Source organism: Theropithecus gelada, chromosome 6 (assembly GCF_003255815.1).
Source record: "Theropithecus gelada isolate Dixy chromosome 6, Tgel_1.0, whole genome shotgun sequence".
Lineage (NCBI taxonomy): Eukaryota > Metazoa > Chordata > Mammalia > Primates > Cercopithecidae > Theropithecus > Theropithecus gelada.
This window is the reverse complement of record NC_037673.1, coordinates 168,816,630-168,835,698: the sequence shown is the minus strand read 5'-3', so window position 1 is coordinate 168,835,698 and position 19,069 is coordinate 168,816,630. Positions and strand designations below refer to the sequence as shown.

The window sequence follows — 19,069 nt, the reverse complement described above, 5'->3', positions numbered from 1 at the left end:
TTAATTTGGACTAAACGAGGTCTTATTAACAGCAAAGGATAGTTGAAATCCCAAACTTATACAGTTTTCAACAAAAGTAAAGTTTGCCAAAAGTTGACAGTGCAACATGTATTATCCTAACTTCTAATCTTATGGCTTTAGGTAGTCTAGTCCACAGACATGAAGGAAGTTCGCTTTGGAAAAGAATGGTTATCATCTTTAGGGGAAAAAAAAAAAGTCGGGGAGAATTTATATAAAAAGAATGTTATATGGTAAATTCTTATCCTAAAATAACTGGTTGTTTAAAGAAAGAGATGTTTGCAATAAGTCAGAAAGTTGAGGCATGTTGAAGAATTGTCTATGAAAGTCGTGAAAGAAAAAATGTATTATAAAAAGGAATTTATGCAAGAAATGTTGTATAATTTAAAAGTAATTAAGCCTCCTGAATGTAAAACTATTGAAAAAAGTTTATGTGCAAGGTGTATAAGGAAAGTAAAATAGACTTTTAGTAAAAGGATTATAAAGAGGCCTAAGAATGGATTTTTACCTACATTAAAAGGTTAAAAAATTTTTTTATTTTGAAGGTTTAAGCAAGTTTTAAAATGTTAATTATAAAGGAAATTCTGTGTGTAAACATACTGGCTAAAGTTAAAAGGGTATCCAGTTTTTCTGTGAACTGGACATTAAAATAACACAATGGGTTTTTCTTAAAGCACGAACCTGCTCTTTAACAAGAATTGTAAAAGGTTAAGAGTCTATAAAAATCTTGCCTCATGGTCAGACATTAAAAATTAAATATGTCTACAAAGTTTTATTAAAACTAAGTTTAACATTGATATACTAATATAAAGATGAAATTTAGCTTATCTGGTATAAAAATCATAGGAAGCATTGTCAAATATAAAATGGTGTTTGGATTTCTTCAGTATAAAAACTAATAAAAATAGGTGCTGAAGGAAATTTCTCAGAAGGCACCAGGCACTATAAAGTCCACTGCTGTCTCCAAATTTAAAACAAAAGGTCAATTTCTTAGAAATGATATACTTGGTTTATCTTCCACTCTCCTTTCCCTCAAAACTAAGTCTTTTAGCACTTGTACCACCCCTAGAATTTCCAGTAAACCAGCACCAACCTGAAGATCACGTTCTCATCAAAGGGTGGAAAGAAGGAAAACTCAAGCCAGCCTGGGAAGGACCCTACCTTGTGCTGCTTGCCACCAAGACTGCTGTTCGTACAGTGAAAAAGGGATGGACTCATCACCCCTGAGTCAAGAAAGCACCACCCCCTCCAGAGTCGTGGACCATAGTCCCAGGAGAAAACCCTACCAAACTAAAGCTAAACTCTTTCATCTATCACTTTCTTCTTCCTCACTCTATTGCTGACCATCTAGTTATTAACATAACCGAGTCAATTTTGCCTCAAACTATTGCATTTAATGCTTGCCTTGTTATACCCTGTGGGGACTTGCCAAGTCAAAGACAGCTCTCTACTTCAGAAAAGTGCCTCTGTCCCTCCTGACTTTCTTCAGACTAGGCATTAGTAAATTGGGACCATTTAATCTGGGGAGATTTCGATAAAGACCCCAGTGTCAACCAGGAGGCTTGCCACCTGACGTAGAGCTTTTATGCCACAGTTGGTCCAATGTTCTGTGGACCACTAAAGAACAAGGATGGACTGCCCCAACGGTTTTTGTAATTTCCTAAAAACCATACATTCATTTTACTAGAGGACCATAGAAGTTAAAGACTTAAACTTTGGCAATTAAGACAGAATACCAAGATGCAAATGCCTGGTTGGAATGGATCAAATATTCTATCCACACGTTAAACAAAAGCAATTGTTATGCTTGTGTACATGGCAGGCCAGAGGCCCAAATTGTCCCCTTTCCACCAAGGTGGTCCTCCAGTCGACCAGGCATAGACTGCATGGTAGCCCTTTTCCAGGATTCTACAGCCTGGAGTAATAAGTCGTGCCAAGCTCTTTCTGCTATATCCCAAAGTTCGGCACCCTGCAGGTCAGCCCCCGAGGGCCATCCAGCTTCCGTCTCCCAATAAGTTCACTTCGTGTCTCTCATGACAGAGAGGAAACTTAGCCTTCCTTGGAGACCTGAAGGGATGCAGTGAGCTTAAGAACTTTCAAGAGCTTACCAATAAGTCAGCCTTTCTTGTTCATCCCTGAGCGGATGTATGGTGGTATTGTGGTGGACCTTTACTGGACACTCTGCCGAATAACTGGAGTGGCACTTGTGCTTTAGTCCAATTGGCTATCCCTTTCACCCTGGTATTTCATCAACCAGTGGGAGGAAAAACAAGACATCATAAAGCAAGAGAAGCCCTTATGGGTCTTTTGACACTCACATCTATTTAAAAGCAACTGGAGTCCCACGGGAAATACCAGATCAATTTAAAGCCCGAAATAAAATAGCTGCAGGATTTGAGTCAATATTTTGGTAGGTGACAGTTAATAAAAATGTAGATTGGATAAACTACATATATTACAACCAACAGCGATGTACTAACTACACTAAAGATGCTGTTAAAGGAATAGCTGAACAATTAGGGACTACTAGCCAGATGGCTTAGGAAAATAGGATAGCCTTAGACATGATATTAGCAGAAAGAGGAAGAGTCTGCGTCATGATTAGAACTCAATGTTGCACCTTCATCCCAAATAACACCGCCCCGATGGAAGTATAACAAAGGCATTGCAAGGTCTGACTGCTCTATCCAATGAGTTAGCCAGCAACTCGGGTAAATGACCTCTTTATAGGATGGCTAAAAAAGTAATTCGGTAAATGGAAAGGAATAATACCCTCAATGCTTATTTCCCTCACAGCCATAATAGGTGTACTTATTTTTGTCAGGTGCTATGTCATACCATGCATCCGTAAGTTGATACAGAGGCTCATAAAAACGGCACTTACGAAAACCTCACTTAACTATCCTCCACTTTATCCAGAGAAGCTGCTGCTTTTGGAAAATCAAGCAAAACAACTAAGCCAAGACATGTTTAAAAAAAATAGTTTGCAAAGAAAGCTGTAAGGAAATACAAGGGGAGGGGTTGTCAGATATGAGTTCTAAATTTATTTTCAAATAATTAATATGTCAGTATGTTCAATTCTTTGCCTTCTACTTTTAAACTTCCTCATAAAGCAAACTTTTTCGATTACCTACTCCACCCTGACTCATTCCGATCACCTGCTACCTGCTCTGCCCTGACTCCCGCCAAAGCACTCACCCTGTCATTCTCTTTAAATTAGCCAATCAGAATTAGTTTGGCCTGTGCGGTCAAGCCCTAGCCAATAGGGGAACGACAGAGCAGCAGGGGCCACATGCATCAGGGATAAAAACCCCTTCCCCTCCCTTGTCCAAGTGTGCACTCACCATTGCTCCATCTGTAAGGGCACACCCTTCTATAGAAGTAACTTGCCTTGCTGAGAATTAAAAAGAAAATTTTATATTTGAGTGCTATTCCTTTTGCAGCACTGAAACTTTATATGTAACAGCTCAGGGAGGAACAGACCTACCCACAATCATACAGCTTAGAGACAGTGGAACTGAGATTCAAACTTGGGACTGCCTCCAAACCAACGCCCTTTCTACCACCTTTCTTGAGATTCCAGCGAAAGACCCCATTTGTAATCACCTGGTGACCTTGTGCCAGGTTCTGGTCCTCAGTATCCCCATATGCCACATGGGAGCTGGAATGGGGATTTGGAGTACCCTGTGGTCCTGGGAACAGAGCCCCTGAGTGACCTATCTGCAGGGCTGAAGTTCTTGCAGAGACATGGAAATTCCACTCTGCCATCTCCCGCTCTTGAATGGCCCAAACTTTAAGGGAAGTGAAGCTTTTCTGAGACGTGGAGATCTGCTTGTTTGGACTGGAAAGTTACCAGGCAGACCTGGCCATGGAGACACGAGTACAGTGCTGACCCATCTCATAAATCCATCATCCTTGTAGCAGAAGGAAAGAAAACACATGCCTGAGGGATGCAATTGTGATATAAACAATGTGTAATGTTGAGGTTGTAAACAAAGTACACTGTTTAATCGCTGTGGGCATTCTGCCAAGTGCCAATACTGCCCAAGACACCTCCACCCCACCAATTTCCCCAAATGGCTTATTCATTAAAGAACTTTCCCTCTGCCTAGAAGTGAGGCAAGAGGCCAGCTCTGGGTGGCCCTGAGTCCTGGTAATAAGAAAATGAAAGAAGAAGGGATGAGTGGGCTGGGTCTGTGGTCCTGGGATGGCTGTCCCAAACTCTGCTCAGAAACACCTGCCGCTGTCTGAAAGTTCTGAGGCTGGGTGGACACAGGGAGGTATGAGAACTGAGCTGAGGCAGGTGGCGTCACTGTCCTGTGCCTTATATGTCCTGATCTATAAAGTGGTGCTAAACCCTCCACCATACAGAACTGAAAGGGGGACTGTCTAAGTGAGATGTGAAGGGCGCCAGGCAGGAGTGGTGGCTCACACCTGTAATCCCAGCACTTCAGGAGGCTGAGGCGGGTGGATCACCTGAGGTCAGGAGTTTGAGGCCAGCCTGACCAACATGGTGAAACCCCATCTCTATTAAAAATACAAAATTTAGCCGGGTGTGGTGGCGGGTGCCTGCAGTCTCAGCTACTTGGGAGGCTGAGGCAGAAGAATTGCTTGAACCCGGTAGGCAAAGGTTGCAGTGAGCCAAGGTTGCGCCACTGCACTCCAGCCTGGGCAACAGAGCAAGACTGTCTCAAAAAAAAAAAAAAAAAAAAAGTGAAGGGTTCTGCAGGAGTTCAGCAGATGGGCACTGGAAGGCATTGCCCGGAAGACCCCAGGGTCAAAAGGCATCTTTGTGGATAATTCATCTGAAATGCATTGGATACTCCAGGGCTTTTGCAAGAACCATGTCAAGTCCCAGCTGGGCTAATTACCTGTGTACTCCAGTAACAGGCATGCTCTCCCCGCTTTCCAGTTCCAGACAGTTCCCACAGTTAGACAGTTCCTCCTCTGGCTGAACCGGAATCTGCTCTCCTGTGATGTCTACACACTGGTCATGTCTGCATTGGGTCCACCGTGCCCTTCCCCTTCAGGTCTGCAGCTCTCAGGTCACCACGGCCCTCCCAGACTATGCTGCTGGAGAGTCTTTTCTTCCCCGGGGATGGCATGGCCTTTGCTGCCCAGAAAGCCCTCAGGGCATCACTCTCCCCTGACCTGCCTTGGCAGGGAATTGGAGATCCGCACACCAGACCTTGGGGGCTACCTGCTGGGAATCTCCACGGTGAACCCACAGGCTGCCTGGAGAGGGCCCCCACCCATGCCTAGAGGTACGACGTGAGACAAAACTAAAAGAACTAGGTGAGCAATTAAAAATGAACCTGCCAAGATTTCTAAATGCTTACAGATTTCTGCCAAATACGATGAGGGCTTCCAGTGCAAATGGGAAATGGCCCCTATGGGAACCCTCCACCCTGACCCAACACTCCCGTCCACACTGACGTTCCTTCCCTGTAGCTGGAATCATGTGGGACTGCTTGAGCTGTGCTCCCTGGGAAAGTTACCTTCCCTCTCTGTGCCTATGTTCTCCCAAGAGTTGGGGCAATAATAATAGGAGCCATCTTACAGGGCTTGTCCTGATAGGCATGGATGTGCCTGCTGAGAGCACTGTCTGGCACAGATGGGCTACGTGATACAAGTTAGTGGTTATTCTTTTGTGTCTGTCTCCCTTAAGAGCACCCAATCCTAAGCTCAGTGTGGAGCAGCGGCTCCTCTCCCAGTGAATACATAATCCTAGCAGGTGCTACGTGTGAGCACTTAGTATCTGCTGGACACTTGGCATGCCTGAGAGGTAACATCATTCTCCCCTTTCCGTAGAAGAGGAAACCGAGGCTTAGAGAGGTTAAGTCACTTGTCTGGCTAAAAAGGGGCGAGGCCCAGACTCAGACCCGAGAAGGAAGGACCCCAGCCCGTGCAGTTACTCTGCTGCTGCTGGGGGCACAGCATGGGGACAGGATGCTTCTCACCTGCAGGACAGATGCGGGCCTGGATGACAAAGGGCTCTCACCCTCACCTGGGCCCTTGCTCACTGACTGCTGGGGGCTGCTTGGAGGTCCGGGGTGGGGGAAGGGCCTGTGAGCACCCTGGGCCCAGGGAAGGTATTGGGAGCACTGTGATGCTTGCCACTGGGGGCTGGGGGTGGCAGCATGGGCCAGTTTTTTACCAGGCAGATAAGTCAGGAGCCTGAGTCCTAGTTGGGCAGGAAGAAGGAGCACAGAACTCAGCTCACCCCTTCTCCTCTCGGGCAAGATTTCCAGAGTCTGCAGGCCTGGGCTGAGGTGGGTGGGGGTAGGCGGCTTTTCTAGGTGCAGCTTCATTTTGGCTGCTGGGGACAGAAGTAATTCATCTTCAGAGGGCAAAGGGGGTGCACCTGCAAGAAGGGTGGGGCTCAGGTGCTCAGGATGAGGACAAGGGGCAGCAGCAAGTCAGCAAGAGGAGCCCCAAGGGACCCCAGGGTGCAGTGCCCCGTGGGATGGGGGGAAGGGGTGTGGAGCCCAGCATGCCTGCGATCCATTTCGCTCTGCCACTTCCTGGCCACCTGGGCTGGGCAGGTCTCACTACCCCTCTGAGCCTCAGTTTCCCCTTCTGTGACATGAGAAGACTGCCTCGCAAGGCCCTCATGATGGTTTCAATGGGATGGGATAAAGGGCCCAGTGCGGGGCAGGTGTGCACGAGCTTGGACCACCCCACAACGCTGCCCAGGTGAGCGTGTGCTACCTGCCAGGCTGCGACCTGGCGCCCTCCCTCTTCCCTCTCTGCTTTAAGCTCTAACCACACACCTGGCTTCTGGGCTTCTATTTTAAGCCCTCAGAGAGCACCATAAGTACAGAAAGCCCTTTGGTCCAAAAGAGAGGCAGAGCTGACTCTTCTCCATGGGGGAGATTAAACAGCCTGTGCTGAGCGGCCCTTGAGGTCCAGCCCAGGGAAAATGCTACGCCCCTGCTGGCAAACACAGCACATTATCCCGGTTGGGAGTGTGCCGGCTGAGAAATCCAAGCCTCCTGACTGCAGCCCGGCCTATAAGAAGCCTCCGCCTACCCCCCGCCCGCCCCTGCCTCCAGCCTTTCCCACTGCTGTGACCTCACATCCCATCCCCATTTACACTAGAGTCCTCAGAACTCCACAGCTCCCCCGACCTGTGTTGCTCCCTCTCCCTCAGGCCTTTGCACATGGTGCCCTGAACAGCCTTTCTCACTCCCTTCTCCTAGCTGATGTCTCTTCTTTCCGGTGTGAGCTAGACAGAGTGCGCCTCCTCCCGGAAGCCTCCCCTGCATCATCTTCTGGGCTCTCAACTCCCTGAGCTCCCCCGACACCATGTACTTTAACTGCTGTGTCCTTGTTGGTCTCTCCTGCTAGAACTTGAGTCCCTAAACACAGGCTGTGTTCCCCTGCCCAGCATGGAGCCTGGCCTAGAGGTTTGGTGAACACAGGAGAACTGTTAATGCAACCCACCAGGTAGATCCTTCTCAGCAGAAATCAGGTGTTCAGGAAACAGCCCAAGGAACCCTTGGGAACTGCTGTCAGTGGACAAGAAAGGGGTGCCTCCCCATCTTCAGCCCCTTGGTTTGAGGCTTGCGGTCACCTGGGGCAGGGTTTTCAAGGCAAAGAGTGAAGGGCACCTGTCAGCCACCCGCTGGAGTCCAGGGACTCCAGGAGCAGGCCCGAGGCCTCTCTTCCCAGAACCATGATGGCTACCATCCCGGGCATGTGCTGAACACTCACTTTCTCTATTCCACATAATTCCCACCCCCACCAACCATGAAGGAGCTACCCCTAGTCTCCCTGTGAGGAAACTGAGGCACAGAGAGGTCATGCCATTGGGAATTGGCTGAGCTGAAATTTGAACCCAGGCAGCTTGACTGTAAGATGTGAGTCTAACACCATAACACCAGCCTTGCACTGCTGTAGGCCAGGGGCCTTCCAGTTCCCAACAGCTCCCGCTGTGACCCAGGGAAAGAAATGCATTTTACATGGCAACACACAAAACACACATACATCTCACACACACCCGCATGCGCAACTGAAAAGTTTATGAAGCAAAAATACTCTTACTACATAAATGGACAAGATTTTTAAAATTCTATGTCATTAAAGATTTTTTTACAGCTGGTCACAACCCACGGTGGAGAGACCACATGGTCTGGTGGCCAGGCCTTGCTTGGAGCACTGGGTGCTGACTGTCCCTCTCTGAGTCACAGGGTAGCAGGACCTTGTGCTCTCTAGTGATGTAACCAACTGGGTGTCCCGTTCTGTTAGAGCATGTTGGGCCCTTCCACTAGGGCCAGCTCATGAGGGTAACAAGTGATTCTGATTCTACAGAATCACTGATAGAGGTGGTTCTTAATGACCTGGTAGAAGGGAGCAAGATGGGACAAGACAAGCAAGGTAAAGACCAACTGAACGTGAAGTGGTGACTGGGGAAGGAGGAGGAGAGGTAGAAAGAGGAAAGGCAATATCACTCCGTGGGCCATCCATGCAGTATTGCCGTGGCTGGAAGGAGGGTGACAAGGGTCGCTGTCCTCCCAAGAGCTGAGAAAGTCCAGATCCAGGGAAAACAGTGGCTGCCAGGCCCTAGGAGCACCACCACCCATGGCTCAGATAGGAAGGCAGGGAGCAGCAGATGTGTCCCGGGTAGGCTCAGCATCCGCATGGCCCCTTATCTGGGCCAAAAAGAGAAAGGGGCTCTGCAAGTGAGAATGTCAGAGTGTCTGGGGTAGGCAAGTGCTTCTTTGTCTGGATGCAGCACTTGCAGACTGTCCACATAAGTTAGGGGAGGCTGCTTCTCCCCTTACTCTGTGTCCTTGACCTCTCTGAGCCTCCACTTGCTGCCCTGTAAAATGGGGATAAATATAGTTCCTCTAAAGGGTTGTAATGAGGACTTCAAATAGATACTGTGGGTAAAGCCCTTGACCAAGGGCTTGGTATAGAGCGGGATCAACACACTTTCCTCACTCCAAAGTTCCGGAATGCCCGATTATTGAGCTAATACGAAAAAGCTGTTGGTTTGGCCAAGGGTGGGCCAACTTAATGATTAAAGCCAACCTGTAGTTTGAATTTAGTGTATTCTCCAATCAGAGCTGTGGGCGAGCCCCAGAGGCCAGAGGGAAGGGATTGGAATGTGCTGTTAGGAGAAGAAGGGGATGAGTCCCTCCCTCCACCTCCCCTCACTCTCATCCTGGAAGGCTGCCCTCCCCTATCCCTACCTGCTTATGCTTTTTTTCTCCCTTCAAAAACCCAGATGAAGGCTAACGGATTTGAGAGAGAAGGACTACACGGCATTAGGAGTCAGACAGGTCTCAGTCTTCTAAGCCCAGCTTTGCCGCTGTTTAACTGTATGCAAAGTGTCTTAATCTCTTTAAAATGGAGGAGAATGGCACCTTACTTTGCAGGGTTGAGTTGCAACTGGAAAGAGAATGTAGAGCACACAGTAGGAGCTTAGTAGATATGAGGTCCTGTGCTGCGCAGTTCTGTTTAAAGGGCATTTCTCGGATTATGCTGATGCACTTTGCAAGAGCTGCTAAGAGGCTTCCGCAATCGATCATAAAGAATCTTCCCTTTCTTTGGCATTTCCTTATTGTGTTGTGTAGTATGCCACGTGCATGGTGGGGAACCCCATAAATGTTATCTAAATCACGGGCTGGGAGGCCACAGCATGTCAGAATAAGAATACAGGACTTTGGAGCCAAGTTAACCTAGATTTCAATCCCTGTTCTGCGAACTAGATGAACTGTGTGAGCTGGGACAAGCCACTTTACCTCTCTGAGCCTTGGCTTCTCAACTGTAATATGGAGATGATAATGCCTACACTCCAGGGATGTCAGAAGAATTAAATTCATCCATTCATCCCATCCAACGCATACTTACTGAACATTAACTCTGCACTAGCCACTGCTCCAGGTGCTAAACATATAGCAGTGAATAAAATGGACAGAATCTCCCTGGGGAGACAGATAAGAAACTGCTAACTACACATACCGCGTGTCGCATAGTGACACATGCTAAGGAGAAACTTAAAGCTGGGTCAAAGGAGTGAGTGGGGTTGGGGCAACAGCAGGCCCCTCATTCAAGCAGAGACCCCAAGGAAGCCTAGTGGGAGCCATGGGGAGGAGGGGAGAACAATGTGCCCGGGAGAGGGATCAGGAAGTGCAGAAGCCTTGAGGAGAAGCATGCTTGGCGTGTAAATGAAGCCACATATGCAGGAAGCCTGGCATGGAATCCAGGTGCTCAGCAAATGCCAGCTCTCTATTTCAAGTCCCGCAGAAAGAACCCCACGCATGTGTCCTTTTCCTGAGAACGAAAGCACAAGGATTCTACAGGGCAAGACTGTGCCAAGTGTTCCTTCAGCCTAAGATTCAGGCAACATTTGAGCTCCAGCACCAGTTTTTGAGCCCTTGCCAGGCACCAGTCTCTGGGATAGGCAACCAGGGATACAAGATGATCAAGACAAGGGCTCTGTCCTCAGGGAACCCCAAAGATTCACAGAGACAGGCAATGACAATGCAGTCATTGCAATGATGAGCAGGAAGGGACTTCAGGTATCCAGGTAACAGAGCAAAGGATGAGACTGTGGGTGGTCAGGGAAGGCTTCCTGGAGGAGGTAACGACAACTGGATTTTGAAAGGCAGACTAGACAAGAAAGGACAGTCCATGCGTGAGGACCATCACATGCCAAGCACAGAGGTATAAAAAACAGCACAGGGTGTGAAAGAAACTCATTACTGGTAGGTCGGAAAACAATTAACGGCTCTTCATATTCTTGGCACCAGCCACCCGATGTGACTCAGGAATTCCAGTTCTGACCCCTTCCTCAAACTCAGTGCAAGCTTCAAGCCCCAGAGGAGAGTCTGACTTCCCCATACTTAGACACTGCAGTGGGTAACCAACCTTAACTGCAGGCTCCCAGCCTAGGGTGGCCCAGCCCACAGAAAGAGGGTTGAGAGGGATGGAGAATACATAAATCTCCAGCTATATTTAGCCTGCCTGGCATGTGTCTGTCCCTTTACGCACCCCAAGGCTGACCCACAGGTGGCAGAATGGCTTTTTACTAGAATAGTATAAACATTTTTAAATTAAGAAACCAAGCAAACGGGCCTGTGCTGAGGTGCCTCATCCCAGGGTCTTTATGGCGAGAATATCTGCTGCCCTATTTGCCAACATCCCCAGATATCTCCTGACCCGCGGGTGGGTTCTCCCCCAACCTGGCAATAGCCCTGTCCACAGGAGGTAGAGGCCACCCTCCAGTAAGCAGACCTGTGTTCTAATTCCACCTCTGCCACTGACTAGCTGGTGACTCTGCTTATGACTTCAGCTCTCTGGGAACTTGAACGTTTGAGTGCAGTAGCTCAGAGGCTTGTAAAGTAGGAGTTGGCTCCTCTTCCTTAAGCTGACCCTGGGAATCCTGGGCTCAGCACTGTCCATTCCAACCCGCTCCACGGGAAGTTATTCTTTAACTGCATGTAATGCCTAGAAGGGAGAGCTATATGGGAGTGTTATAGCAGAGATGGGGTGATATGTCCCTCTTCCAGAACCTCACACTCAATTAACCTCACAGCCGAGCCTTTGTGCTTTAAACACACACACACTCCTCTCACCTTTTGCTCAAAGGATGCTACAAAGGCTCAGCCTTAAGACAAAATACTTCTAAAGACTTGGGCGTGTGAGGGGAGGGAGGGCAGACACAGGTCCCACTCCAGATTCTCCCACTACTAGCTGTGTAACCTTGGGTGAATCATTTCACCTCTTCTGACACTCAATTTCTTTATTTGTAAAACTGGGATACACATCTTTATCGCGAAGCTTCTTTGCATACCGAGCTGGGGTATGCAAAGTGCTGGGCACTGAGCCTCCACGGGCGCGCGCGGGCGCGGGACCGCTGCTCTGTTCCCACAGTTACCATTTATTTTCCAGTAAGGCCTCCTTCTACCCCGTTACCCTGCTCCGGATCCCCTCACTCCTGTCCCGGAAATTCTGGGGCGATTTTAACTAGGGGGCGAAGCGATCTGCAGCAGCGACTCCGAGGGGGCGAAGGAGTCCCCAGTGGAGTGGACACCAGAGGGGGGCGCAACCGGGGTGCGCGTGGGAACGTGGCCAAAGCAAGGCAGCATGTGCCGCGGGGGCGCTGGGAGGCTGGAAACTGGGGTGCCCCTGCGAGCACCCCTCACTCTCGGCAGCTGCAGTCTCGGCACCACGGGTGGCTTCTGGCCGTCGGAAGCCCTGGCGAGCCCGGCTCCAGTCACCCCCACCCAGGTCGCCTTGAGTTTGCTCATCAGCGCCCTCGGGCTGGAACAAAGGCGAGGGGGCGCGCGGCATCGCCCCAGCGGCCTTTTTTGCGCATCTGGCCAAAGCCGGGAGAATGAGGACTGGGGTCCCCAAGGTAACCAGGACGCGGCACCCGCCCTCCCGGAGCGCAAAGCCCAGCCGCGGGGCGCGCGCCGAGCTGGGGTCCGGGAGGTACCGGAGACTCCAGCCCGCTGCGCGCCGAGGGCTCCAAGGGGCGTGGGGTGGCTCTCCAGGAGTCACCCAGCGGGTCCCCCAGAGGAGAGAAGCCCGGCGCCCGCCTCCCGGGCAGGGCTCCCCGGCGTACCTGGCAGGGTCCGGTGCACCGTGTTGCCCATCGCTGCGTCGGGCGCGGCGTTGGCGGCGGCGGCGGCGCGCTCTGGGCGCGCGGAGGCTAATTACGCGGCGGGCCAGAGACCAGGACCGGGGTCGACGCTCCGGGGCATCGCCGCTGCACGGGCGAGCCGGCGGGCGGCAGCTGGGGCGGGAGCCGGGAAGGAGGCGGCGGCGGCGCCTGCGGGAGGAGGAGGCGGAGCCACCGGCCCGGGCGCGCCGGCTCCGCCCCCGCCTCCCACCGCCTGCAACAGTGCAGGGGCGGGGCCGCGGCCGCCGCATCTTTTGAAAGTTTGCACCAGGCGGCGGGAGAAGCACAGCCAAGCCTCCCGCCCTCGCCGCTCCCGCGCCCGGGCCGGGAAGGCGCGCAGGGCAGCTGGGTGCCCTCGGGTGCCAGGATCGGCAGTCTGCTGGCCTGTCACCCGTTTGTTCTAACACTTGGAGAAGGCCCACTGTGTGCCAGGCCCTCTTCCAGGCGCGGGACCCCAGCCGGCCAAGTCCTAGCCCCGGCAGACCTCTTTGGAGAGTGCCTTGGCCGCGGGGGAACTTACACAGAGGCAGAAGGGCGCCTGGGACCGCGTAAAGGGCTTGGAGACAGTACACCCAGGGTTCCCGGGTTTGGGTGGAGTCTTTTCCATCCCTTAGGCCACGTGCCGAGGAATAGAAGAAACCTAGTGTCCAAAGATTGGGAGGAGGGATCCCATATTCATTAATTTATTCGCTCATTCGTTAAAATATTTATTGAGCACATTCTATGCGCCAGGCACTGTGCTGGGCCGGGTAGATACAGACAAGGTCCCCACTGCCCTGGAGATGGCATGCTGAAGATAGAAATAACAAGCAATTACGATCACATTATTTAATAATCAAAGCCAGGAAGGAAATAAAACAGATCCCAGTAGAGTGATGAGATGACATTATCTGGGGGCTTAGGGAGAATCTGGGGTGGGGGCACATAAGCTCCATCTGATGGACTAGAAGGCATTGGCCATGGGAAGAGATAGGTAGAGTGTTCTTGGCAGAGGCAGTAACAGGCATTCTTCATTCAGGCACCTGGACCACACTCAGTGGGAAGTGCAGCTGTGCCCTTCTCCAGCTCCATTTCACAGGTTGGAACACTGAGGCCCAGGAAGGGCAATGACTTCCCCAAGAAGACCCGATTCCAAATGAGTTGTTTTTTTCAATTCTATTTTCCATGCTTTTGTATCCCTTGAGACCTTATGAAATATGTATTATTACTTACATTTCACAGATAGGGAAATTGAGGCTCTGAGAGTGGAAGAGAGGTGCCCAAGATCTTCCAATGATACAGGGCAAAACTGGCCTGAAAGCTATGCGAATAAAAGCGGGATATTCAGGAGACAGCCTTCTGGATCTCCGGTGCCTTCTGTTTACAGTACATGACCCATCCCAGAGGGTTCTCGGGTCTTTAAAGTCAGCTCCAAGCTTCCACTTCCGGGAAACCTGATTCCGCACCCCACCCTGACGTCATATGTCTGAACATAAGATTGCCTTGTATTTGAGTTACAAATTTCTCATATTGCAGGTGCTCGCTCAGTGACTTAATTTTTAACCCCAAAGTTCTGTTTGAGAAAGGTCCGTTAGCGTGATCCTCCTTTTTTTTTATTTTTTATTTTTTTTTGAGACAGTCTCGCTCTGTCACTCAGGCTGGAGTGCAATGGCACAATCTTGGCTCACTGCAACCTCTGCCTCCTGAGTTCAAGCGATTCTCCTGCCTCAGCATCTCGAGTAGCTGGGATTACAGGCACCCACTACCGTCCCGCTAATTTTTGTATTTTTAGTAGAGATGAGGTTTCACCATGTTGGCCAGGCTGGTCTCAAACTTCTGACCTTAAGCAGTTCCTCTGCCTCAGCCTCCCAAAGTGCTGGAATTACAGGCCTGAGCCACCTCACCCGGCTGATCCTCCTTTAATCTATGTGAGATTGGGTTGCATATGGAGGTTGCAATTTTATAAAGGGAATCGAGGGAATTTTCCTCAGATAAGGCAATCCAAACAAACATGACTTTGTGACGGCAAAGGTTAGAGGTTGTTGTGAATAGGCCTTTTAAAGGCCACTTTCAGATACCTTAGTAAGTGGCCGGGTTGTACAGATCACATATGCTCACCTGCAGCAAATGAATCCCCACTGTCAAAATGTGATGCAGATTGGACCTGTGATGTGGAGACACAGTGCCCAGCGGTTGCGTGACACATGGATTTGAAAGCGCTGTGTGTTAGCATCTGGATCTCTGAGAGTAGGACGTGCTTTAGTAAAAAGCTGCCTGCCCCCCACCCCACAGGATGGTGACACTAGTGTCAAAGCCATACAGAAATGAATTGGAATCAAATTGTTTCCTGAAATTTGAAACTGACAAAAGCGATCTTTCCATATTAGTATTTTATATGGGAATAATTGTAAATATGTTTATATAACTAAAGTAATAAATGAAATATTATAAGTAGATGTCTATTTCATCTTCACCCCATTAAGTTTATATTATTCAGCAATAAAGTGCATCTTCTCACAGGGAGAAGGGGGAGTGCCTGTAACCTTTATTTGGATTGCCTTATATTTGGGCACATACAGTAGTTGCTTACCCCTCTGAGGTCCCTCTGCACTTTGTGCTGTCCCTCAATTACACCCTCAAGACAGGTGTTGTAGCTGTTACCTTTCTATCCCCTCCACTGCCAGACAGGAGGCTCCTGTGGGCAGGAAGCAAGCTGTAATCGTCTATGAAACCCCAGTGCTCAGAACAGGGCTGGCAGACGCAGGTGCTCAATACACATTTGTATAAATTGACTGCAGAGATGCATTGCCCTGAGCTGAGAGAAAAACAGGAAAGAAGAAGAGAGGGAAGAAAGAAGGAATGGAGAAAGGGAGAAGGGGAATAAGAGAGGGAGAGAAGAAGGGAGAGGAGAGAAAGGGCTGTGAGGGAATGAGTGTTAGCTGTTAGTAGCCCTACACCCTGGTTTGATGAATAGTGATATGTGTAGGGAAAGTAAGCAAATGAGCAAAATGGGGATGCATTAACAGAAATACAGTCTTTAGGACAAAGGAGGGGCTTGTTGCTCCAGTGCATGTTGGTTAAAGCATTCCAGAAGTCGCTTTGGCTCTGGGCACCACACTAGAGAAGGAAGACAAAGCTGGTCCACAAAGGTGGAAGGGTGGCTTTGGGAGAGAGGGAGATCCCTGTTCCAGGAGGTGTGCAAATAGAAACCATATATTCCCTGCCAGCCAGTTGAGGAGGGGCTTCTTGAGTCACGTGTCTTCTAAAGTATACCTTCCAGTACAATCATCTATTGAGCCCCTACAACCCACATGAAGCCATGGGGGTGATTTATGGTTTGAGGTTTACAAGTCTGATTGGTCCTGCCTCTACTGACACTGAGAGGATGTAGAGGTGCTCCCCTGTCTTTGCAGCTTGTGTACCAAGCTGATCTCGTGGGATGCGGGCCTCCCATTTTTGTCGCCTCTTCCAATCTCACCTCTTCCCACTAGCTCCCAAGCAGGGCTGGCCGGGACACGGTGGAACTGCTGTCTGTATGTGTTAGGGACCTGGGAACCAGGCACTATGTCTAATAGCAACAAGGGAAGGGAAGGGACTGTTGGACCCTGAGTGCCTGCTGCACGGGAGCCTTTATAACCACAGGAATGGAATCTGAATCTCTTCCTTCTCCAAATATTATAGTCATACCACATCCAAGGAGATAGGCTCTAGCATCCCCATTTTTCCAAACGAGGACACCAAGCCTCAGAGAGGTAAAGTCACGTGCCTAAGGCTCTGCAGCTGCTAAGAGGAGTTGGGATGTGAACCTATGTGTGCCCATATCCAAGCCTCATCTTCTTAGCAGTGTGCCTTAGAGAGGACAGCTCTGCCCAGGCGCCAACGCAGCAGGCCTCCGGGGCTGGAGAGGAATGGGTGGGGTCTCAGAACCAGAACCTGCAGACACTAACGGCTTCCATAGAGCCTGTGGGACAGAGCATGGGGTGGGGACATCCTCGGGCCCGGGCAGCAGCCTCCAGTCACAGCCGCTCCTGGATTTGACTTTCACACACATACACATCTCCACCAATCACATCCAGAGTTGCACAGACTGTGCCACCCTCCTTGAGCACCAGTACCCATACATGGGTTGCAGGGGCCTCTGGGTGGGGCTGTCTCTCTTGATTATGCAGCGTCAGCAGAGCCTCCCAGGGCGTTAGGTAGTGGGAGCGCCCTGGCCAGGCTCCCTGGCATTGCTCCCTGGGGGCATGCCCTGGCAGGCTCTGCCCCATGCAATAACAGGCCATCAGGTGCATGTTGTAAAAAGGGTGCACACTGAGCTGCCGGGCCAGGCTGGGGGTATGCCCACTGTGGACACCTGCGTGAAATGACCCCTGCCTTCAGGCTGTTTGCCCAGCCTCCTCCTCACAACTCAAGAGCCGAGTATCTGGAGTCACACTGCAAAGCTCGGTTTTAAAATGGCTGCAGGAGGGCTCTGCTTTTCTGCAAACTCTGACTATGAAACGTTCCATTTCCAACAGGCCTTTACCTGAAAAAGCCTCATTTTTCAGTTGCTGGTTACAAAGTGCCAACCGCATAGTGGGCCCCACGTTGCACCCCCCAAGTGATCCTTGTCACAGCCTGGCAGCATGGTCATTAACACAAGTCGATTCCCATTTTGCAGGAGAGGAAGCTGAAGCTCAGAGATGGAAAAGAGCTGCTCAGGTCACACAGCTAGAAGGAGGCAGAACTCAGAGGGTTCTTAGTCCTCTCTACAAAGGAAACAAGCTCAGGTGATGAGGCCACATGCTTGACGTGGCACAGCAGTGAGCAGAGGAGCCAGGAGCCCGCATCCCTTGGGCTTCAATACCAGCGCTCCAATAGCAAAGTCATTGAACCAAACTAAGTGTCTATCAACCGATGATTTGATAAGGAAAATGTGGTACATATACACTATGGAATACCATGCAGCCATATAAAAGGATGAAATCATGTCTTTTGCAGCAACATGGATGGGGCTGGAGGCCATTATCCTAAGTGAAATAACTAAGAAACAGAAAATCAAACACTGGCCAGACGCAGTGGCTTATGCCTGTAATTCCAGCACTTTTGGAGGCCAAGGTGGGCGTATCATTTGAGGTCAGAAGTTGGAGATCAACCTGGCCAACATGGTGAATCCCCATCTTTACCAAAAAAAAAAAAAATACAAAAATACAAAAATTGCCAGGCATGGTGGCGGTTGCCTGTAATCCCAGCTACTCAGGAGACCGAGGCAGGAGAATCACTTGAGTACAGGGGACGGAGGTTGCAGTAAGCAGAGATCGTGCCATTGCACTCCAGCCTGGGAGACAGAACGAGACTCCAGGTCAAACAAACACAAACGAGAAAATCAAACACTGCATGTTCTTACTTTATAATGAGAGGGGAGTGAGGGCTGAAAATTACCTATTGAGCACAATGGTCACAATTTGGGTGACAGGTGCACTAGAAGCGCAAACCTCCCCATTACACAATATAACCATGTAACAGACCTGCACATGTACCCCCGAATCTTAAATACAATATAACCATGTAACAGACCTGCACATGTACCCCCGAATCTTAAATACAATATAACCATGTAACAGACCTGCACATGTACCCCTGAATCTTAAACCCCCGAATCTTTTTTTTTTTTTTTTTTTTGTGTGAGACGGAGTCTCGCTCTGTCGCCCGGGCTGGAGTGCAGTGGCCGGATCTCAGCTCACTGCAAGCTCCGCCTCCCGGGTTTACGCCATTCTCCTGCCTCAGCCTCCCAAGTAACTGGGACTACAGGCGCCCGCCATCTCGCCCGGCTAGTTTTTTGTATTTTTTAGTAGAGACGGGGTTTCACCGTGTTCGCCAGGATGGTCTCGATCTTCTGACCTCGTGATCCACCCGTCTCGGCCTCCCAAAGTGCTGGGATTACAGGCTTGAGCCACCGCGCCCGGCCAAACCCCCGAATCTTAATAAAACCATGTAACAGACCTGCATACGTACCCCCTGTACATGAATCTCAAATCTAAAAAGAAAAAGTAAAAACAAACCAAAAAACCCTGGTACTCTCACTGCACTATCCCCAATGAGCAAGTCACTTTTTTTTTTTTTTGAGACATAGTCTCGCTCTGTCGCCCAGGCTTGAGTGCAGTGGCGCAATCTCGGCTCACTGCAAGCTCTGCCTCCGGGGTTCACGCCATTCTCCTACCTCAGCCTCCTGAGTAACTGGGACTATAGGTGCCCACCATCACACTGGGCTAATTTTTTTGTGTTTTTAGTAGAGACGGGGTTTCACCGTGTTAGCCAGGAGGGTCTCGATCTCCTGACCCCGTGATCCGCCTGCCTCGGCCTCTCAAAGTGCTGGGATTACAGGCGTGAGCCACTGCTCACCTGGGATTACAGGCTGAGCAAGTCACTTTTATGTAGTAGAGTCTGGCAGCATGTACC

The 19,069-nt window shown here is 50.0% G+C and overlaps 1 protein-coding gene across 3 annotated transcripts in view; it reads right to left on the bottom strand.

The window, feature by feature from the left end:
• The window catches only part of NEURL1B (neuralized E3 ubiquitin protein ligase 1B), a 49,745-nt gene extending 36,972 nt beyond the window's left edge, over positions 1-12,773 (bottom strand). For all 3 annotated transcript variants that reach the window (XM_025389186.1, XM_025389188.1, XM_025389187.1), the window contains exon 1: positions 12,596-12,773. In XM_025389186.1, the coding sequence (XP_025244971.1) occupies positions 12,596-12,626 (31 nt within the window). In that variant the 5' untranslated portion in view covers positions 12,627-12,773. The remainder of the gene's footprint in view (positions 1-12,595) is intronic.
• Positions 12,774-19,069: the final 6,296 nt, after the last annotated feature.